Source organism: Triticum urartu, chromosome 5A (genome assembly GCF_056163025.1).
Source record: "Triticum urartu cultivar PI428250 chromosome 5A, HENAU_Tu73, whole genome shotgun sequence".
Classification (NCBI taxonomy): Eukaryota; Viridiplantae; Streptophyta; class Magnoliopsida; order Poales; family Poaceae; genus Triticum; species Triticum urartu.
Window position 1 is genome coordinate 675,966,212 of NC_141877.1, and position 23,875 is coordinate 675,990,086.

Sequence of the window (23,875 nt, forward strand, 5' to 3'; positions counted from 1 at the left end):
TTCCATAGTTGAATTATACATGGTTTTTTTTGTTCATACACTCCGCCACACCTAGAAATTATTCCTGCGTTCGCCACTGGCCACGAAAGGATCTACCTCGTCTAGGTGTTGTAGCACTACCAAGTTTGCTCTGTCAAAGTCGCTGCGTCGATCTGAGTATGCCACGTGCAGTTCCCTGCGACCGTTGCAGTGACCTTCTCCTTCGAGCCTCCCATCGTGCTTGTTAACGGGCAAACCAACACTAACACCAGGCGGCTGGTCTGCGCCATATAGAAAATTCTCACAGAAAGAGATGCACTCTTGTGTCAAATAGCCCTGGACGATGCTTCCATCCGGACGGGACATGTTACGAACGAATCCTTTGATGATCCCATTCATCCTCTCAAACGGCATCATGTTGTGCAGGAATGACGGCCCCAGGTCTATTATATCATCCACAATATGGACACACAGATGCACCATCACGTCAAAGAACGCGGGCGGGAAGTACATCTCAAGCTCATTCAGTATCACAACGATCTCTTCATGTAGCCTTCGGAGCTGCTTCACACTAATCGACTTTCGAGAGATGACGTCGAAAAAGTTGCAGAGACCAATAAGCGTGTCACGGACGTGCTTGTCCATTATCCCTCTAAGGGCAACAGGTAATATCTGCATCATCATCACATGACAGTCATGAGACTTCATCCCGCTGAACCTTTTCTTGTGCGTGTCTAGATATCTACTTATCTTGCCACAGTAACCGGAACTAACTTTGACTCCGTAAGGCACTTAAAGAATTGATTGATCTCAGCCTGACTTAAGGTGAAGTAAGAAGGGGGGGGCAATAATCCTCATTCTTTATTTTATTGCCCTTCTTCTCCCGTGCCTCTGTCTCCGTCTCTGTCTCGTCTGACATTTTACGTGGCGGCATGTGCAGATCTTCCCTGATTTCCAAATCTTGCAAGTCTTTTCTTGCCTTCGGCCCATCCTTGGTCTTATCCGGCATGTTCATCAGTGTTGCGAGCAAGCTCTCAAGGACATTCTTACAGATATGCATTTGATCAAGGCAATGAGGTGTATCGAGTTTGTGCCAGTACTCCAAGTCCCAGAACACAGACCTCGTCTTCCATACCTTCAGCAGCGGCTCCGGCGCCTTTCTCATCGTCTTTCCCGGCGCGGGGCACTCCTTCTAGTTTTTGAACAACTCATCGATTTCGGCACCGCTCCGCTTACGTGGAGGTCCTCGATGCTCAGCGTGACCATTGAATAGATCTCCACGGTTTCTCCACGGGTCGTCCTGTTCGAGCCATCTTCGATGCCCATGTACACGATTTTCCCAGACCCGCCATCTTTCCTTGACGTTAGCTGCTGAGACGTCGTATCATCCATGCACCGCGTGCATCCGCAATATCCATGGCACACCTGGCCTGCCACATATTCGTAACCAAGATAGTCGTGCACTGTCGTGATCAGCGTGGCTCTCATGTTGAAATACTTGCATTTGCTGGCGTCCCATGTCTTGGCCTGTGTTTTCCATAACGTGTCTAACTCCTCCTGAACTAGCCCCAGATACAAATTAATATTATTTCCTGGTTGTTTCGGCCCTTGAATAAGCATGCTCATGTGAATGTACTTCGATTTCATGCACAACCAGGGGGGAGGTTGTACATCCATACAAACACGCGCCATGTGCTATGGTCGGTGCTCTGGTTGCCAAACGGATTCATGCCATCGGTACACGCGCCGAGCACGATGTTCCTTGCATCACATTCAAAATACCGATAGAAGCTATTCAATGCTCTCCACTGGCTTCCATCCTTGACGTGTCTCAGCTTCGGATCATCTGCATCGTCGGGCTTCTTCCTCTCCGCGTGCCAGCACATTAGCTTTGCTTCCTTGGGATCTACAAAATACCTCTGGAGATGGGGAGTGATTGGTAAGTACCATACCACTTTCTGGAGACATTTCTTCCCGGCCTTCTTGTATCGAGAAGCATTGCACACCGGACAACTTGTTTTTTCCGCGTGCTCCTTCCGATAAATTATGCAATCATTGATGCATGCATGGTATCTAACGTGTGGCAGATCAAGAGGGCACATGATCTTCTTGGCCTCATCAACACTACTAGGACACAGATTACCCTCGGGAAGAACATCCTTTAGGTACTTGAGATGCTCATCGAGGCTAGTGTCGGTCCATTTGTTTTTAGCCTTCGTCTTCAGCACTTGGAGCCTGAAACTCAAGCGGGTCACCTCAGGATTGCAACCATCATACAATGGAGTGGTCGAGTCTACCACCGGTTGCTCCAGCTTAGCCTCCTCTCTAGAAGCAGCTCTCTCAGTACTCGTCTCCTTGCGAAGCAATGCTTGAACAAGAGGGTCCCGCATGATTGAACTTAGTACCGACGAACTCTGCTGCGTGGAGTCCATGTCGTTCTCTCCGCCGCCATGTCTGGCCCCTTCTCCGCCGCCATGTCCGGCCTCTTCCCCGCCGCCATTATCGATCATCTCTTCGTCTTGCCCCGTGTCATCATTGCCTGCCCCGTCGGCATCCTCAACATCGTCATCCTCATCTTCAGTTATCCACCGAGTATAGCCATCCATGAAACCAGTCATGAGCAGGTGCGCTTCGACACGACCATCGACATGGGGGTCAAGCCAAACTATTCCTTTGCATTTTTGACACGGACATAAAACCTCTGTCAGGTTATTTTCCTTCATGTCCTGCACCGCCGACCACAACCACCTGTCCACCATCGTTCCACTAACCATCGTGAACTCTGCACGGTAATAATAAACAAATTGATTATAAAAATGCGTGCATTCATCAAAGTCATACAAAAATTCGGCATGACGTTCCTTAAAAGTAGGACATATATAGATCTAGAGTTTGCCCGGAATTCGCGAAACGGAACCAAATCGACATTTCGGCAAAACATAGGCAACTCAAATGCACAATTTGGCGTCAACTCATGCCACACACACAATTTTCATAAAAATATCACACACACATGCATAAACATATTTCCATTTTGCAAAAGCATGAAATATTAATCACACCTCTATCTCGAGATCGAGCACACGGTGGAGATGATGATGTAGGGAGGTCAAAAGTGCACAAAGCTCTTCTTGACAAAGAAAGATCTAGTTAGGGGGCAAATAGGTCACTTAACTAAATGCTACATCTACCTAGCTAGCTAATTTGGGAGGAGACAACTTCAACTAGTGGAGGGGGGAGGAAAAAGAGAAAGGAGATGAATTAATGGAGGTGGTGTAGTTATAGCTAGGAGTAATGAAGAGAGAGAAAGGTAGGTAGAAGAGGGAGAGTAATGGGGGGAGAAGTATTGAGGAAGAAGAAGAGTGAGAGAGGGAGGATGTGGGAGGGTAGGGGAAAGGGAGGAGAGGAGATGGGGAGGGGGAGGTGGAAAAGGTGGTGGGTCCTGCGTCTTAGCAGTAGCGCGGGAGAGAAAGCGCGCTGCTGCTAAGAGCGTAGCAACAACGTGCTTTCCTGTCACGCGCTACTTCTAAACGGGCCAACCCTGTGCACATTTTCAAAATTAGCAGCAGCGAGGTGACAAAAAAGCGCGCTGCTACTATGGCATTAGCAGCAGTGCGCTCCCTGGCACCGCGCTACGGGTAAACTTATGTCGTTGTGTACTGTCGGTGGATTTTTGTAGCAGTGCGGTTTAAGCGTCACGCGCTACTGCTAAGTTTGCACCAGTAGCGAGCTTTCCGTAGCCGCGCTGCTACTACTTAGCAGCAGCGCCTGTTTTTATGCCGCGCTGCTGCTAAGATTCTGTGTATAAGGTTTTCCCTAAGAGTGTAGATGCTTATTCTCTTCCCACACATATTTGCATCACTTCCTCCCATTTGCATGCTTGTTCCCATGATGTCCTTGATTGTGCTCAACTTATATGCTTAAATGCCATGCCACACTTCTTTGTCAAACCATATGCTTTGCATGATGACGACACTTGTTTGGTGACTCACCTCTTGAATGCTTGGTTTTGCTTTAATGCCAACCACATTTTTTTCCAAGTGCTTGTTATTATTGCTCCTTTTGAAGGAATTACAAGATGGTGCGACATTGGAGAGTGCCCATTTCAAGCTACAAGATGATGAATGCTTGGTAATCGTCAACTTCTACACGGCAACACAATCTCTTTCCCATGGTGATTTGGATTTCGATTCGAGGTCGGATCTTTCCCAAGGGGGGGGGGGATGATGCGGAGCATCCTATGGACACACTACTAGAAAAAGGCTAATTAGTGGCGCACCTGTTTTGGCCATTAATGGCCCACTACAGGTGCGCCACTATTATAACGCCATTAGTAACAAATAGTAATGGCGCACCTCTGGTGCGCCATTACTATCCCAGATAGTAATGGCGCACCTATAGTGCGCCATTACTATGCCTATATGGCTTAGTAATGGCGGACCACATAAAAGTGCGCCATCACTAACAATTTTTTTCAATTTGTTTTCAGAATTTTTTTCTTTAGATTTTTTTTCTTAATCCCGGGTCACTATGGCTTATTCTCAAGTCAAATCGCACTCTGTGGTCCTGGCAGTTACCCGGGAGGTCACAGCCTGTGTTCCAATTAATCAGATTATTTCCTAGGCATATCTTTTGATCCTCTGATTGCCTCCCTCGGGAAGCCAACCAGAGTCTCAGGGGCTACTATCTATACACAGGTGTATTTTGTGAATAAAACACAATCGATCATGTTCTAGTACAAACCTCGAAGCTTCTTAGCAGGCCCATGAAGGCCCCATTCAATCCACTTTTCACGGACATGGCCTTTTCGACCACTATGCTCATCAGGGTACGATGTTCCTCTGAGACAGACACCTGCCGCAGCATGTTCGTCAATATATCCGACGCTTCTGGGTCTCCGGAAGCTGCTAAAGGAGTACGGCCTCCCTTTGAAGGAATCCGTTTATTCGTATCCGACTGTAGACCGGACTGCTCGGGACCTCCATTATCAGTCTCCGGACCCTGGGCCACCGAAGTATCACCTTCAGGTAGTGTCTTCGTCATCCTTTGCACCACTTGTTGATCGGGGGAGACCCTCCGCGACTACACCTCGAAGTCGTCCGCCCTATTGGGCAAGGAGACTGGTGGATGCGTCTCGCTTTCCATCATCTCCGGGAGAAGGTCCCTCGAGGAAGAGGATTGTTGGAGAAGACTGCGTGCCGAACTACAAAAACATATATTCTAGACGTTACAAGAAATGAACGGGACATATTTAAAACACCCTTGTTCACTTACGATTTGTCCTGAGGCTTGTCCTCATCATGGGACTGCGCGATGACGTCGTCCTCCAAGCCTGAGCCACCCGACAGAGGCATCTTGTTGTGTGAAGCCAGCCCCTCCCGGCAGCCAGACTGAGGACAGTCTAGATGGTCGTCGGCTTGACGAGTGGGCTGAACGTCTCGTCGTAGTCCACGCCAGCCTGCTGTGTGAAGCCGCGAAGCACCCAGCGCGCCTTGTACCGGGCGAGAGAGCCGTCAGGATGGAACTTGTGTTGAAAAATCCACTTCCCTGTGACAACATTAGCACCTGCAGGACGGGACACCAAACTCCAAGTGTTATTCTGCATCAGTGCGTTATATTCGTCGATCATAGCGTTCTACCAGTTTTCATCCCAGAGGGCAACACGGCAAGAGGAAGGGATGGGCCTAATGGAGGAGGAGGTAGAAGAGGAAGCAGCGAGGGCTTTAGGTTCAGCAAACCCGGTTTTGGCCCGCGTACGCATGTGATGGAGATTGGTGGGTGGTTGCACTGGCACGGCGCGTGGCGGGAGCGCAGGAGCAATGGGCGAACGCGTGGGTGTTATGTGCATGTGAATGGGAGGGGCCGGGAGAGGGTGCATGCAGCGGCGGGGAGCCGGGGGAGTGGGATGTGCATGCACATGGGATGGTGGATTCGGGGAATCTCGGGTTGCTGCATGGGGGGGGGGGGGCGAAGCGGGCGGGGTGGGGCGCGCCGATTGGGTGGGCTGATCTGCGGGCGCAGGCAGGTGCGGGAGCGGGCGCGGATTGGGGGAGAGGATCCTAAGGACCCGGCACGTGGGCGTGGGGATCGAGGCGAGGGGGATCTCGAGGAGGGCACGGGCGGATGCGGATTGGAGGGAACGACGACGCGAGGTTCGATGAAGATTTGTGGCCCGAGATCTTCTGCGACCGGGTGACGGGCGGGCTGCGGTCTGTCGGGAGTAGGACGGTAGGGAAAAACGGGTTCGTCAAACGTGACGTGAAGGGAAATTATCACCATGCGAGTGTCTAAGTCCAGACACCGATAGCCCTTTGTGTTCCAAGGGATACCCGAGGAAGACCCAACGAGAAGAGCGAGGGGCAAGTTTGTGGGGGCTAGTGGCGATGGTGTTAGGGAAACAAAGACATCCAAAAACGCGCATGTGATCGTACGTGGGGTGTTTGCCGAGGAGACGGAAGTAAGGAGTCTCGGATGCAATGGCAGTGGAGGGTCGTCGGTTGAGAATGTAGGTTGCGGTGTGGAGGGCCTCAACCCAGAAGGCGGGGGGTAGTGTGGCATGTATGAGAAGGACTTGAAGTATGTCATTGGTCATACGGAGTAGGTGTTCGGCTTTCCCATTTTGCGGCGAGGTATGAGGGCATGAGAGGCGAAGGGAGGCACCATAGCGGGAGAAGAGGTCGCGTAGGGAAGTGGTGAGGAATTCGCCGCCGTTGTTGCATTGCATGCACTGGATGGGAACATGAAATTGCGTGAGGACGTACGCGTGAAAATGATGGATTACTTCTACATGGTATCGGAGTAAGAGGTCTCGAGTTCAAGACCCGGCTGGCGCAAATAAAATTGCAACCCACTTTTGGTCCACGTTTAGGCCTGAGGGAGCCACGCGTGAGGGGGAGTGTTGACGTATAATGTGCTGCCTAGTATCTTTCATCAGATCGGTCTTTTGGTTGCATTGGCTAGAGCATGCACTTCTACATGGGAGCCGTGCCCACGGCCACGACCGCGCCCATGGCCACGCTCGCGACCGCCGGTGTCGCAATCGGCGGCGGGAGGGGTGGTGTCACCTTTGCCCCTGTCGGTGGAGGTGCCCGAGGATGCCGAGGACCCCAAGCCGGATCCGATGGTGAGGGCGGTGGTGGTGGCCTCCAGGAGGGCGTCGAGGCGAGGGCGCTCATTGGTGGAGATTTGCTCCATCCGCAGCCGGGAGCGCGCCTGCACGAACGTCAGGAAGGGTGTCTGCATGGGGAGCAGAGTCACCATGATCTGAAACTTGCGGTTGAGGCTGCAAATGAGCTGAAGGGTCAACGTACAGCTAGTGATGCGCTCGTCGACGTTGCCGAGGTCCGTGGCGAGGGACTTGAGACGCCGACAGTACTCGGCAATGGAGAGGTCCCCTTGGACCAGATTGCGGAATTTCGCGCCGAGGATCACCGCGTGACCAGCTTGATTGTCACGGAAGAGAAAATGCAGTTGCTGCCAAATGTCAAAGCCGGTGCTATTCGGCGTGGCGACCACATCCAGGAGTTCGTCGGCAACGATGCCGTGGAACCAGAGAACGATGATTAGGTCATCGTTTCGCCACATGGCGCTTTAGAGAAGTGGCTCGGCGGCCACATCGAGATGGTGATGCACTGGATAGTTGCAACAAACGACGTAAAAGATCTGGCACCATTTGGAGTAGTTACCCGATTCGAGTTCGAGCCGGTGGTGGGAGAAGTGGTTGATGGAGGGTGGCAGGCCAATCGCAACGGTGGAGGAGCCGACGCTGGGCGCGTCGGGACGGAGGGCCAGGGCGCTGCTGGAACCGCCGGGCGCAAGCTGTTGAACGGGGACGCTCCCCGCCGTTCGGAGAGCAGCCGCGGTGGGCTGCGCGGGTGGCGCGGACGCCGGGGCCGAGGAAGTAGGGGCGGCCTCGGGCACGGCCTGTTTGCTACGGAGGACATCATGTGCGAGGAGAGCCGCGCGGGGCGCGGTCGGTCGAGAAGGGGTCGCCAGGGACACAGGCGGAGGAGCTGTGGCTAGAGGGAAGAGGGCGAAGGGGTTGCTCGCCGGCGTGTCGAGGTCGCCGCCGGAGCGCGTGCGGCTAAGGAATCGATGCATGGCGGAAGCGAGGGGATAGGATTGGATGAGCGTCTGATACCAAGCTAGGTTTAGTAACTCTCACACTCTGTATTCCTTGGCCTCGAGGGCTTATATGGTGTTACAAATGAGAAGTACAGAGGGGGAGGGAGAGAGTACAATGGCAGCCCTGTATGGCAGGGCGTGCGGGGCGCAGCAGGCGCATGACCTACTCTAGTCAGTTGGAGACGTGGGGGAGTGGAAGAGGAGGCCATTAGACTAGCTATAATGGGTAGTAACATAGAGCAGTAATATGTTCATGTTACTATCTCTATAGTGGGGAGTAACATATGTGTGGTAAAATGCAATACTTTATTTATTATGCTATAGACTCATCTTGTTTTGATATAACTCATACTAGTAGTAACTAGCTATATTACTACATGGCTCTCTTTCTTCATTTATTGCTTGTCACATCATCTATTTTATCTAGATATGTGTGATGTTACTACCTATGTTACTCTCACTGTTGGTAGTCTTAGCCACCAGAGGGGCGACCTGGAGTGTTGTCGAACAGATATATCTTTACTTGGTCAAATTTCTCTCGCAGTAGCTGAGAATTTGCAGGATGAGGCGACGACATTAATGGAACTGCCTAACCAAAGGGGAGAGATATGACGATCTTAGTAAGAGAGTTAGCATCATCTTGCTAAAAGTTTTATCATGAATAGTTCATGGCATAAATCTAATTATGTCGGTTGCCTTTCCTGCCTAGGTCATGACACCAAACCTCACCTGCCTCCCTTTTTTAGAGTAAATAGTGCATCCAGTGACTAGGTTGGGAGGCCACTCATAAACTGATTGATTTGTCAGAGGTGTGCATTTGTAGGTTTGATAAAAAACAGATCAAAATATTTCCATCAGGCGAATAAAATGCTTATATAAAAAGCTTTTGTTACAAAGAACCAACTCAGATAATAATCATTTCTTGTATATTTGTGCATGTTGTCTATATATGTCGGAGCTGGTTTTTGGAACCTGGTGTTCGGTGTGCCTAGTTTCTAAAATGTAGCAAAAATCATATTTCTAGTTCTAAATTTAAGAAGAACAAATAACAATCATATGTTTTTTTGATGAAATAGCCCCCCCTTCCCCGCTTTGTATTACAAAGCAAACATCACCGATACAATCAGATAGGTGCCGGAGCGGAAGCAACACAAGCACACCTAAAAGAAACAAAAGAGAAAAAGAAAAGAAACAAATGCCGACACTGGCGGATCAACAAAAATGAAGAAGCTTCACGACCGCCGCACCCACCGGGGATCCTCCACTAAGCTCCTATACTCTGAAGTGCCGGTACCAATCAACACTCCAAGAAGGGACGCGATGATGACGACGCTGCTGCCAAGGGTTTCCCCCGATACGCGACGAGGATAGAGGAAGGGTACCCCCGACGCCCTCCAGGAAGGTCCGGCGGCACCCTCAGGCACCACCGCGTCGGTGTCGGCTCGGCCGACAGGGATTTCTCCCGATCCCAACCTTCACCTCGGGCGCTCCGGGTCACACCACCAAACAAACCACCACTCTGCGCCAAAACGGTCTTGAAGCTTCCGCATCGTCTCACCACGACACCGCGAAAGGGGCCTGCTCAATGAAGAAGAGGAGCCGGGACTCGAAACAACAACATCGTTGGCACACGGGAGGGCCCAACCTCCACCGTCAACGACGGTAACCGACCGGACGCAACATCAGGAGCATACAAGGCCTGTAGGCCCACAGGCCTGGCCGGGTCCGCAAATGCCCGTAAATCTCTCGCCGTCACGCTGCAGAAGGCATGCCGTCGACGCCACCACCACGAGTCCAAGCTGCTCCTCCTCCGCTCCACGTAGAGGACGTCGAAGCCATGCCAATGGCCGGCCCGCTAGGACCCAGATGGGACTGGGAGGGGAGACATCTGGGCCGGGGGCATGCTGCCGGCCACCGCACGTCACCATGCCGCCCCGTTGCCAAGGGGCAGCACCACCACCTCGCCCACCGCTGGTGACCGCCGCCGGGTCGCCGGGCCGCCGCCTAGCCGAGCAGCACCGCCGCCGTCCCCTGCCTCGGGAAGGGGAGCCGCGTGCGCGGGGGCAGGAGGTCTCGCCGCCGCCAACACCACCCGAGCCAGCGCCGGGGGCGTCCGCCGGCGGTGGCGGGGATGAGCTGGAGGACGGGGACGGCCGAGAGGGAGAGCAGGGGTACGCCGTCCCAGCCACCTCCCGAGGAGGCGACGCAGGGGCAAGACCGGGAGGGGGGAGGAGGAGGGGGGCGCGGGAGGGGCCGGGGTGCCCGCGCCCGGCGGCGGCGGAGGGAATCCCTAGCGGAGAGCTGCGAGGGCTGGAGCTGCGGGGCATCTCATATGTTTTTTTAGAGAATAAGACGCCTCATCAATTTCCATTAAACAGCCGACTAATCAGATTTACAAGATTTTCGAACCAAAAGGAAGCTAAAACAAGACATGCAAGAAAATAGAGCTAACAATATATTTGCCACCGGACTTATCATGAATAATATTAGCACTAATTTTGATTCAATGTATCCGCATATTTAGTTTTGCTATTTGCATGTAGTCTTAGATGGTTTAGGGAGTAGCTAGCCGGCAAGGTTTCAGCGGAGGCGCGCGAAGGACGCGAGATGCCGGACTGCCGTGCGATAAGGCGAGCACGGCGAGATGCCGATGACAGTGTGAAGCTGCAGTTCTGCGCGAGACGACAAGGTCGTGCGATACGGCGATGTTGTGTGAAGCAACAAGACGCGTGATGGAGTCTGACGGCCGGCTGGAAGAATAGCTAAAGCTGAGAAGATTCGGTGAGTTTGTTAGTGCATGCGATATACTAGCTAGCCTCCTGCGTGGGTTTGCATGATGGCCGGTCTTGTGTATATCCTGGAGCGATTTCAGGGGATAGAGACAGAGTCATGTGGTTAGTCTGTTAGTGGTGCGTGCGTGCGTGCGTGGTGTGTGGTGCCCGAGAGTGCTGACTAGCCAGGACGTGCGTAAGGCTCTCCTATGTATAAATAGTTCCATTGAGTAATGAGAATTAAAGGCCGTGAGGGCTGGTGAGAAAATGTAGCCATTGTGTTAACCAAGGAGAGAGCCTCCCGGCAAAGCTAGCAGCAGGTTTCTTCCTTGGCGTGTGTGTGTGTGTTTCCTGAGAGTTTCTTCCATGGGTGTGTGTTTGAGAGAAACCACAAAAAGAAGAGTAGTCAGAGGTAGAAGAAGGAGCGGCGCTGCAAGGAGAGGCAGCGCCAACAAATAATACTATGCACAAGATACAATTATACATTTAACGATGTGTGTTAACAACTTAACATAGATACGATTAAAAAAATCATGGTTAGAAATGTAATGGAATATCATGAGTCATCCGAGTGATATGAAAAAAAGAAAGAAAAATATTAGATTGCTTAGAGACGTTAGAGTCTAACACTATAAGATGGAGAAGTAGTTAACGGATGGGGTCAATGAGGAAGAAATCAAGGCGTGTCATTCCATGCATGAATGCACCTTGCTAGCACAGCTATTATATACTCTCCCCGCCTCGAATTACTTGTCGTCTGATTTTAGGCACGGCCTTTCTTGACTAGGCTCAACTTGTCTGATTTGTTAGAGTACAAAATGAATCTAATGATATTAATCCGGGTGGCCACTCATAAATGATTAATTTCTTGGAGGTATGTGTTGGTAGTCTTGATACAGAAAAGATGTTTCCATCAAACAAATAAAAAACTTCTAGGCGTCAAAACCTAAGCCATCTCCACCGTCGGCCATAGGTCCCCGTCCTATCATCCTTCCCTCGCCGCCATCGGTCGGCACCATGCTGCAAAGCACCGAGTGGCGGTAGTTAGCGATGGCGTGTCCCTCCCCTCCCCCCCCCCCCCAACTTCCCCATCTATGTGGGTTACTCTAGACCCCAGCAGTGGTGCCACCGCTAGCCCATGCTGTCGAAGGTGGGCCAGTTGCTTGAGGAGGTATGCCATGACTAATGGGGCCGTGTTCCACCTCACTTGTGTCTGTGGATCAGGGAACTTTGACCGAAGTTGACGCTTCCCCAAATCAAGGGCAGCATCATGGTCGTTGACCTATGAGGGGTGATTGCGGCATGCAAGGTATGGCCGCACTCCACTGCTCGTGGGTGAGGCTCCTCCGATGGTGAGCTCCTCCATGCACCAACCTGGTGTGGTCATATGGGCTCACTAGCAGTCTTGGGCTCGACCGGATCTTGTTGTGGTTGTGGGCTTGGGTCGGGCCAAGCCTTTCTATGGTTTGATGTCCTCCAACGATGATCTTGGACCAGCATGTTGGTGGAGGTGCGCAGGGCTGGAGTGTCGGATGCCGGGGCAGCAGCCTTAGCTGGCAGGTTGCACGTTAGCTCTCCATTGAGTAGCATGTCGGTGTTTCTTGGCCATGGGGGTGGCAAGGTGCATTGTGGCTAGTAGTCTTGGTGAAGTTGTCACCGTTGGTGGTGGCGAAGGGCTTATCCTGATCTTAGAGTTCTCGACCTATTGTGGTGGTTCTGGTGGCCTGATTCCCCCTTGGCAAGGTGTCTGGGAGGGTCTGAGTGAAAGCTCGGAGCCTCAACGCCCGTTGCCGTGATGCTTGCGGGTGTCATGTCCCTCTTGGGTGCATCGCCATGGTTCTCTCCTCCCTGGTAGTTCAGGATGAATACGCTTGTCCGCCCCGACAGACATGGTGGTAGTGGCGCATTGCGTTGTGACCCTCGTGGGGGTGTCGCCAGTGAGTGACTATCTTTCATCGCGGATGCGTGTTCAAAATGGTGGGGGAGATCCAATCGACCCTACCTCAACTCCAGTAACTCGTTATATCATTTGCACGTATCTTTTACACACGACAGCGTCCTCCCTTCGTCCTGCCTGCTTGCCGATGTGGATGTCACTTCTTGATTCAGAGCAAGAGGGCAGAGGGTCCTCTCCAGCGGTAGTTGGGCCGTGACGGTACAACAAAGCCGAGTGGTTTCTCCTAGGTGGCGTGTGGTATGATGTTAGTGGCGGTCCTGGTTGGGTAGGTGGTCCGGCCTCTCCTGTGCTTCTTCTCGGCGGCATGCTCGAGGCATCTAGTTGTGCACTTTCTGTGCTTGTTAGCATGTTTGGCTTGTTTTGCTATGCTTTTCTTTGATCGTCTTGTATGAGGATTTACTCTACACCATGTATCGTTTGGCTATGTAGCTTCATTTATAAAGCGAGCAAAATTTTGTTTCAAGATAAAATGATTGTATCAGCAGCTTGTTACGAAGAAACAATTCAAATAATAATCATATTTGGTGGTTCAGTAATAATCGCTTCTTTTGTATATTTATGCATGTTTACCATATATGTTGGAGCTGATTTTGGATCCTGGTCCCCGGTGTGCCCAATTTCTAAAACTTAGCAAAAATCATATAGTACTTAACATAAGACAAAAAAATAACGGTCATATGTTTCTTGATACAACAAGCCACCTCATCGATTTCCATTAAAGAAACCGTCAATCAAACATACAAGTGTTTTGAACCAAAAGGAAGCTAAAACAAAACATGCTGGAAAATCAAGCTAACAACAACTAAAGCAAGTTAGATAGCAAAGGGACCATAACTTACTTATTACATGCACCAGAAAGTGAGATACCTCAACAACAACTCCAGGAAGCAACTTTTGCAAATTCAACATTCACATATCAATCCTGAGCACAACCGGGTTCCAACCATGGCATACTTCACATGTATTGCAAGATAATCCTAGGTGTTCACCCCAGCATCAAACATATATTTAATTGTCATATAATAATCTATTATTTCGGAACAAGGGGAAATGAACCCAGAATTTTGATTTATTATGATAAATATGACACATCAGATTCCAAAAGAAGCAAATGAGATCATATTAGTGTGATAAATACAATATTGTCAATTATTCAGAAGGTAGAAATACATTCACTGATTACAGACACACAATGGCATGACATATGCTCCATTTATTTTATAGATTAGGATGCATATCTAGGAACTCAACCATGTCCTTCGCTTGTGCACTGGTCTTCCGGCTAATTAACAAAGGTCTGACTTAGTAGTGGTTGTTCTCCCAGAACTGAGCCTGGAGATAGTCAATTGTATTCTTTTCCACCTGAAATGCCTTGGCAAGAACATCATCTGATATTGGTGGGTCTGACCCAAACACTGCATTGGCAATTGTGATAGCCCCTGGGTTCTGGCTGCTTAGCGCGGCAATTGCAACAGCAGGCTGGTGGGGGTTGGGGTTGAATTGGAAGTGGATGAGCCCCACGGGGAAGACAAACACATCACCTTTGTTGAGCACCTTGGAGAGGAACTTGTTTCTGTTGGGGGCGGGCTGGTTGGATGTGACAAATCCAACATACAGTGTCCCCTCGAGCACCGTGAGGATCTCAGTGGCGCGAGGGTGCGTGTGTGGTGGGTTTTGACCCAAGGGAGCATAGTCGATGCGTGCAATTGAGATGCCGAGGGTGTTGAGTCCAGCAATCTGCATGACGTTGATCAAAGTGACGTTGGATCCAACCTTGTTGGGCACCCTAGGCTTGTCGAGGTTGGCCGCCTTGAAGAAGTCATCTGCATTAACCTCCAACGGGTTCTTGCAAACAAACCCATTGACACGGACTGGGGGCACAAGAGATGTACATGTAAGCTCAGATTTTTACAAAGTTGTTTTGACTTGCATATAATTTCCAGAAATAGATTTCAACATATGCATTTGGTGAAAACATGATGACAAAACGGATAGTACCTGGTGAATTCATGTCGGCGACACAAAAGTCCTGGAGTGGGCTAGGATCAGAAGCAGTGGCCTGCCATGAGACCAACGCAAGAAGTGCAGCAATGAGAAGGAAGGAAGAGGAGGATGCCATTTCGTTTTAGTGTCTTTGGCTCTTCTGTTCTCTCGTCTTCCTATTTCTGTTTCTGTCGTGAGTGACGATGGTTTGAACATGCAGGGGATGCATGTGTTTATATAGGCTTAGAACTTGTGAGCAATAGACAAAGTCAAGTGCACCCCATCAACAGATTGAAATGGTCTCTGGCTGCTGATTAAACTATTTTGGATAACTTTACAAGTTCCCTTTTAAGACACGTTTTCCCTTCAAAGAAGCAATGTGAAACTTTCTCCTGAGTCGCCACAATGCATACAGGGCTGGTTCCAGGAAAAGTCACCACCCATCACTATTTAGGAAAATATTTTTAAGATAAATAAATGAAATTTCACTAGTGTAATTAGATACAGTTATCATATACTTGGTCATAGTCTGAACTGGTGGTCTGGTGCGCATGCACAAAGTTAGTCAAAGAGCAGTTGAGGAAAGCCAAGTCATATAAGGTCAACAATTGTTTTCCAGCTCGAGGCCGACCTTGACAAATTATGTCACCTACTCATGCGTGGGCTTGATTCATGGGTAGCTAGTGGATTGTGCCGACAGGGAAGACATCGAGGTGCGTCCATCCATGCACGAATCTACCTAATACAATTGATATAGGTAGCAGCCCCTGTTATCATCACGGTAGTCAGATATGTATTTACTTGGGCAAATTTCTCTCGCAGTAGTTGAGTATATGCAGGAAGAGGCGACCACATTAATCGACCTGCCTAACCAAAAGGTTAGTCCCAAAAATAATATAAAAGTGGATAATAAAACCCATAAACATTCAAAGCAGTAGATAATATAACATGGAGCGATAAAAAATTATAGATACGTTGGAGACGTATCACCTGCCTCCTGTTACCATCCACCTTAGACGCACAGTTCGGGACCCCCTACCCGAGATCCGCCGGTTTTGACACCGACGGCGACCTTCCGAACTCCAGGCGTGAAGGGAGCAAGACTCCCAAGGGCTCCAAGTTCGGCCCCCGGCCGAACGCCGCGCCGGTACCTCTAGTGGTTCCGGACTCCGGCAGGCGGCCCCCTTCCAAGAGGGGCAAGCCGCCCGTGCCGGTGACCTCTATCCATCCAGAGGCACCGGACAACCTGCTGGGAGCGCTTCGCGGCGCTTGCATCGACGAAGAGCACCGCACTATTATGAGTGCGGTGATCAAGAAGGTTCAGTCCACCAAGAGGGGACTGACTGAAGCCTGTGCCAGCCTTCTAACAGGCTTTGAGATAAATATTTAAAATATAGGAAAATATTACCACATAGACAGTAGCCCCTGATGCTCTGTTTGGTGTTCACAAAGAATAGCCGAATAGAGGATCAAATAATATCTGCAGGAGTCTAATATAAATATGTCTGTATGCGTATGCAGGCTTTGCTGCTGACCTCTGCCGCACTGACTGCGGAGGTCGCTGCACTGAGGCAGAGCCTCGAGCGGTCCGAGAAAGAGCTCGGTCTTGCCAAGAGGCAGCTCGAGGAGAACAAAGGTAAGTAATGCCTTGTCGCTCACATGGATGTGCCAGGGGCCACGATCGAAGTGGCGGCCCGGAAGCAAGCGTTGTCCGAGGCCGAAGACAAAGCGGCCAAGGAGCGCACCGAGCGGGAAAAACAAGAGGCACGGGTGGGCGAGGTGCGGCAAGAGCTCCAGGCTCTCGTGAAGAAGCACGAGGCTTTGGAGCTTGACTCGAAGACGCGAGAGTCCCAGCTTGCCGCGACCCTCGAGAGCACAAAGCATGCCAAGGCTGAAGCCCAAAAGTCCGTCCAGGAAATTAAGACGATGAGGAAGATAGCGGTGGATAAGGCCTTCAATATGCAAAGCAAGCATGTGAAAGTAAATTACTTGTTACTTACCCGAGTCCGGAGCTCTTCAGGAGCATTCGCAGATTTGCCCCGCAGCGTGTCGGATGCCGTGAAGTATTACCGGGCCGAGGAGGGAAGCTCGACGGAGAAGTTGTTCTGGTCTCAGTATACTGGGACCAAACACTCGATGCCTGTGAGCGACCAGCTGAAGCAACTGGTCGAGCTGCACAAGGCGGCCGAGCAGGCCATGAGGGGCCTTATAGTCCGGATATGGCCTGGCGAATCCCTTCCCAACAGCTACTTCGTCCTGGTGAGGCGGCTTATGGATGCCTGCCCACGGCTGGAAGTCATAAAGCGGTCCGTCTGCATCGAAGGTGCACGCCGGGCTTTTGCCCGTGCGAAGGTGCACTGGGCCAAGATGGACGCCGAGAAGCTGGTGAAGGAGGGGCCGCCGCAGGGCAAAGAGCATCGCCACCCCGAAATGTATTATGAGGGTGTTCTGAAGGGTGCCCGTCTTGTGGCGGACGAGTGTGCGAAGCATGTAATTTTTGAATGAACTTGCTCGTGTGATACTGTATTATGAAAACTTGTTCATATGCGCTATGCAACGCTTGTTTGAATTTAAAATATTACCTTCTGTGCAGCTGTTTATTAAATCTGAGAGATGGCTAGTCGTTGGCTTCTGTCCCCATGCCACGAGTGCTGGGGTGTTTGGGATGAATCTGAGCACTCTGGTTCCCATTGTTGGGTCCTTCGAGGGAGGTGCTCAGCGTAACGAACAAGGCAATCAGACTATAATGCTTTATCAGTCTCACTTAGCCATAGAAGTCTACAATTTTAAATTTTGGCGAAGCCCTTAGTATTCGGAAGGCCGAATCCGGGGCGCTATACACGCCTTAAGCCGGACAAAGCCGACTCCTCGCTCTAAGCGGCATAAGTGTTTAGGGACTCGAGACCTCTCGAACAGCGACCAACTCTCGCCTTATCATGACAGTCATTTTTAGCTTTCTCTACTGAGGTGCTTGCCCAGATGAACCGGGGCACAATCGCAGTAGTTCTCCCAGTGCTACCTTAGCCGATATAGCGGAACATAAGGTACCAAAACACGGGAGCCGGGCAAACCCAACTATTGACCCAAGACATGATTCGGAGCCGATGCATATAATGCTATAAGTTCGGGGTGCCGCAGTGTCGAAAGTGTTCGGACTTCTCATGCCGTATTATGGGTATGCTTAAGCCCCTGGCGTATTGGCCGTACCAGAGTGTACGGGTGCTGAATGTCATGAAGGAACATATATATATATATATATATATATATATATATATATATATATATATATATATAAGAAAGAATAGAGAATGCGATAATAGTCTAGTGCTATGCATTGTTTATTCAAAAAGGTGCATCGAAGCAGAATGATACAAGTAGTGCGATAAGCAAAAAGTAGGACTATTTGACATGTCCCCTCCAAGGGAAACCTGAGGAATGATATTTAAAGCAAGTATTTAACTCGTTATCAGATACCACCTGGGAGTTCCGTGGTGTGTTGGGGAACGTTGCAGAAAACAAAAAATTTCCTACGGTTTCACCAAGATCCATCTATGAGTTCATCAAACAACGAGTGATCGGATGCATCTACATACCTTTGTAGATCGCGAGCGGAAGCGTTCAAAGAACGGGGATGAGGGAGTCGTACTCGACGTGATCCAAATCACCGGAGATCCTAGCGCCGAACGGACGGCACCTCCGTGTTCAACACACGTACGGTCAGCGTGACATCTCCTTCTTCTTGATCCAGCAAGGGGGAAGGAGAGGTTGAGGAAGATGGCTCCAGCAGCAGCACGACGGCGTGGTGGTGATGGAGCTGCAGTACTCCGGCAGGGCTTCGCCAAGCTCTATGGAGGAGGAGGATGTGTTGGAGAGGGAGAGGGAGGCACCAAAGGCAAAGGTGAGAGGTCCTCCATCCCCCCCCCCACTATATATAGGGGGGCATAGGGGGGTGCGCCGGCCCTAGGAGATGCAATCTCCTAGGGGGGCGGCGGCCAAGGGGTGGGGGGCTTGCCCCCCAAGCAAGGGGGCGCCCCCCTTTTAGGGTTTCCCCTACCCTAGGCGCATGGGCCCTAGGGGAAGTGGCGCCCCAGCCCACTTTGGGCTGGATCCCTTCCCACTTCAGCCCATGGGACCCTTCGGGATAGGTGGCCCCACCCGGTGGACCCCCGGGACCCTTCGGTGGTCCCGGTACAATACCGGTGACCCCGAAACTTGTCCCGACGGCCGAAATAGCACTTCCTGTATATAATTCTTTACCTCCGGACCATTCCGGAACTCCTCGTGACGTCCAGGATCTCATCCGGGACTCCGAACAACATTCGGGTTACTGCATATACATATCCCTACAACCCTAGCGTCACCGAACCTTAAGTGTGTAGACCCTACGGGTTCGGGAGACATGTAGACATGACCGAGATCGCTCTCCGGTCAATAACCAACAACGCGATCTGGATACCCATGTTGGCTCCCACATGCTCCTCGATGATCTCATCGGATGAACCATGATGTCGAGGATTCAAGCAACCCCGTATACAATTCCCTTTGTCAATCGGTATGCTACTTGCCCGAGATTCGATCGTCGGTATCCCAATACCTTGTTCAATCTCGTTACCGGCAAGTCACTTTACTCGTACCGTAATGCATGATCCCATGACCAGACACTTGGTCACTTTGAGCTCATAATGATGATGCATTACCGAGTGGGCCCAGTGATACCTCTCCGTCACACGGAGTGACAAATCCCAGTCTTGATCCGTGTCAACCCAACAGACACTTTCGGAGATACCCGTAGTATACCTTTATAGTCACCCAGTTACGTTGTGATGTTTGGTACACCCAAAGCACTCCTACGGTATCCGGGAGTTACACGATCTCATGGTCTAAGGAAAGGATACTTGACATTGGAAAAACTCTAGCAAATGAACTATACGACCTTATGCTATGTTTAGGATTGGGTCTTATCCATCACATCATTCTCCTAATGATGTGATCTCGTTATCAATGACATCCAATGTCCATAGTCAGGAAACCATGACTATCTGTTGATCAACGAGCTAGTCAACTAGAGGCTTACTAGGGACATGTTGGTGTCTAAGTATTCACACATGTATTATGATTTCCGGATAACACAATTATAGCATGAATAAAAGACAATTATCATGAACAAGGAAATATAATAATAATCCTTTTATTATTGCCTCTAGGGCATATTTCCAACAGTCTCCCACTTGCACTAGAGTCAATAATCTAGTTATATTGTGATGAATCGAACACCCATGGAATTCTGGTGTTGATCATGTTTTGCTCTAGGGAGAGGTTTAGTCAACGGATCTGCTACATTCAGGTCCGTATGTACTTTACAAATATCTATGTCTCCATCTTGAACATTTTCACGAATGGAGTTGAAGCGACGCTTGATGTGCCTGGTCTTCTTGTGAAACCTGGGCTCCTTGGCAAGTGCAATAGCTCCAGTGTTGTCACAGAAGAGTTTGATTGGCCCCGACGCATTGGGTATGACTCCTAGGTCGGTGATGAACTCCTTCACCCAAATTGCTTCATGCGCTGCCTCCGAGGCTGCCATGTACTCCGCTTCACATGTAGATCCCGCCACGACGCTCTGCTTGCAACTGCACCAGCTTACTGCCCCACCATTCAAAATATACACGTATCCGGTTTGTGACTTGGAGTCATCCAGATCTGTGTCGAAGCTAGCGTCGACGTAACCTTTTACGACGAGCTCTTCGTCACCTCCATAAACGAGAAACATTTCCTTAGTCCTTTTCAGGTACTTCAGGATATTCTTGACCGCTGTCCAGTGTTCCTTGCCGGGATTACTTTGGTACCTTCCAACCAAACTTACGGCAAGGTTTACATCAGGTCTGGTACACAGCATGGCATACATAATAGAACCTATGGCTGAGGCATAGGGGATGACACTCATCTCTTCTATATCTTCTGCCGTGGTCGGACATTGAGCTGAGCTCAATTTCACACCTTGTAACACAGGCAAGAACCCCTTCTTAGACTGATAAATATTGAATTTCTTCAATACTTATCAAGGTATGTGCTTTGTGAAAGACCTATGAGGCGTCTTGATCTATCTCTATAGATCTTGATGCCTAATATATATGCAGCTTCTCCAAGGTCCTTCATTGAAAAACTCTTATTCAAGTAGGCCTTAATGCTGTCCAAGAGTTCTATATCATTTCCCATCAAAAGTATGTCATCTACATATAATATGAGAAATGCTACAGAGCTCCCACTCACTTTCTTGTAAACACAGGCTTCTCCATAAGTCTGTGTAAACCCAAACGCTTTGATCATCTCATCAAAGCGAATGTTCCAACTCCGAGATGCTCGCACCATCCCATAAATCGAGTGTTGGAGCTTGCACACCTTGTCAGCATTCTTAGGATCGACAAAACCTTCCGGCTGCATCATATACAATTCTTCCTTAAGGAAACCATTAAGGAATGCCGTTTTGACGTCCATTTTCCATATCTCATAATCATAGAATGCGGCAATTGCTAACATGATTCGGACGGACTTTAGCTTCGCTACCGGTGAAAAAGTCTCATCGTAGTCAACCCCTTGAACTTGTCGATAACCCTTAGCGACAAGCCGAGCTTTATAGATGGTCACATTACCATCCGCGTCTGTCTTCTTCTTAAAGATCCATTTATTTTCTATGGCTCGCCGCTCAACAGGCAAGTCAGTCAAAGTCCATACTTCGTTTTCATACATGGATCCTATCTCGGATTTCATGGCTTCTAGCCATTTGTCGGAATCCGGACCCGCCATCGCTTCTTCATAGTTCGAAGGTTCACCGTTGTCTAACAACATGATTTCCAAGACAGGGTTGCCGTACCACTCTGGTGCGGAACGTGTCCTTGTGGACCTATGAAGTTCAGTAGCAACTTGATCTGAAGTTTCATGATCATCATCATTAACTTCCTCTCTAGTCGGTGCAGGCACCTCAGGAACATTTTCTTGAGTTGCGCCATTTTCCGGTTCAAGAGGTAATACTTCATCAAGTTCTACTTTCCTCCCACTTACTTCTTTCGAGAGAAACTCTTTCTCTAGAAAGGATCCATTCTTGGCAACAAAGATCTTGCCTTCGGATCTGAGCTAGAAGGTATACCCAATAGTTTCTTTAGGGTATCCTATGAAGACGCATTTTTCCGACTTTGGTTCGAGCTTTTCAGGTTGAAGTTTCTTGACATAAGCATCGCATCCCCAAACTTTTAGAAACGACAGCTTAGGTTTCTTCCCAAACCATAATTCATACGGTGTCGTCTCAACGGATTTCGACGGAGCCCTATTTAAAGTGAATGCGGCAGTCTCTACAGCATCGCCCCAAAAAGATAGCGGTAAATCGGTAAGAGACATCATAGATCGCACCATATCTAATAGAGTGCGATTACGACGTTCGGACACACCATTACGCTGAGGTGTTCCAGGCGGCGTGAGTTGTGAAACTATTCCACATTTTCTTAAGTGTGTGCCAAACTCGTGACTCAAGTATTCTCCTCCACGATCTGATCGCAGGAACTCGATTTTCCTGTCACGTTGATTCTCAACCTCACTCTGAAATTCCTTGAACTTTTCAAAGGTCTCAGACTTGTGTTTCATTAAGTAGACATACCCATATCTACTCAAGTCATCAGTGAGGGTGAGAACATAACGATAGCCACCGCGAGCCTCAACACTCATTGGACCGCACACATCAATATGTATGATTTCCAATAAGTTGGTTGCTCGCTCCATTGTTCCTGAGATCGGAGTCTTAGTCATTTTACCCATGAGGCATGGTTCGCACGTGTCAAATGATTCGTAATCAAGAGACTCTAAAAGTCCATCAGCATGGAGCTTCTTCATGCGTTTGACACCTATGTGACCAAGGCGGCAGTGCCACAAGTATGTGGGACTATCATTATCAATCTTACACTTTTGGTACTCACACTATGAACATGTGTAGCATTACGCTCGAGATTCATTAAGAATAAACCATTCACCATCGGAGCATGACCATAAAACATATCTCTCATATAAATAGAACAACCATTATTCTCGGATTTAAATGAGTAGCCATCTCGAATTAAACGAGATCCTGATACAATGTTCATGCTCAAAGCTGGCACTAAATAACAATTATTAAGGTTTAAAACTAATCCCGAAGGTAAATGTAGAGGTAGCGTGCCGACGGCGATCACATTGACCTTGGAACCATTCCCGACGCGCATCGTCACCTCGTCCTTCGCCAGTCTCCGCTTATTCCGCAGCTCCTGTTTTGAGTTACAAATGTGAGCAACCGCACCGGTGTCAAATACCAGGAGATACTATGAGTACTGGTAAGGTACACATCAATTACATGTATATCACATATACCTTTCGTGATGCCGGCTTTCTTGTCCCCTAAGTATTTGGGGCAGTTCCGCTTCCAGTGACCACTTCCCTTGCAATAAAAGCACTCAGTCTCGGGCTTGGGTCCATTCTTTGGCTTCTTCCCGGCAGCTTGCTTGCCGGGTGCGGCAACTCCCTTGCTGTCCTTCTTCAAGGATTTCTTACCCTTGCCCTTCTTGAACTTAGTGGTTTTATTCACCATCAACACTTGATGTTCCTTTTTGACTTCTACCTCTGCTGATTTCAGCATTGCAAATACTTCAGGAATGGTCTTTTCCATCCCCTGCATATTGAAGTTCATCACAAAGCTCTTGTAGCTCGGTGGAAGCGACTGAAGGATTCTGTCAATGACCGCGTCATCCGGGAGATTAACTCCCAGCTGAGTCAAGCGGTTATGCAACCCAGACATTTTGAGTATGTGCTCACTGACAGAACTATTTTCCTCCATCTTACAGCTGAAGAACTTGTCGGAGACTTGATATCTCTCGACCCGGGCATGAGCTTGGAAAACTATTTTCAGCTCTTCGAACATCTCATATGCTCCGTGTCTCTCAAAACGTTTTTGGAGCCCCGGCTCTAAGCTGTAAAGCATACCGCACTGAACGAGGGAGTAGTCATCGGTACGTGCCTGCCAAGTGTTCATAACGTCTTGTTCTGC

At 49.6% G+C, this 23,875-nt stretch overlaps 1 protein-coding gene and 1 pseudogene across 1 annotated transcript; both read right to left on the reverse strand.

The window, feature by feature from the left end:
• Positions 1-6,909: 6,909 nt before the first annotated feature.
• LOC147974014 (uncharacterized) lies at positions 6,910-8,079 on the reverse strand (annotated as a pseudogene).
• A 5,848-nt stretch (positions 8,080-13,927) lies between these two features.
• LOC125506496 (germin-like protein 8-5) lies at positions 13,928-15,018 on the reverse strand. The gene is made up of 2 exons (XM_048671300.2): positions 14,830-15,018; positions 13,928-14,702 (listed from the first exon to the last, which is right to left on the reverse strand). The coding sequence occupies exons 1-2, from the start codon at positions 14,948-14,950 to the stop codon at positions 14,134-14,136; spliced, it is 690 nt and encodes a 229-aa protein (XP_048527257.1). The 5' UTR covers positions 14,951-15,018; the 3' UTR covers positions 13,928-14,133.
• Positions 15,019-23,875: the final 8,857 nt, after the last annotated feature.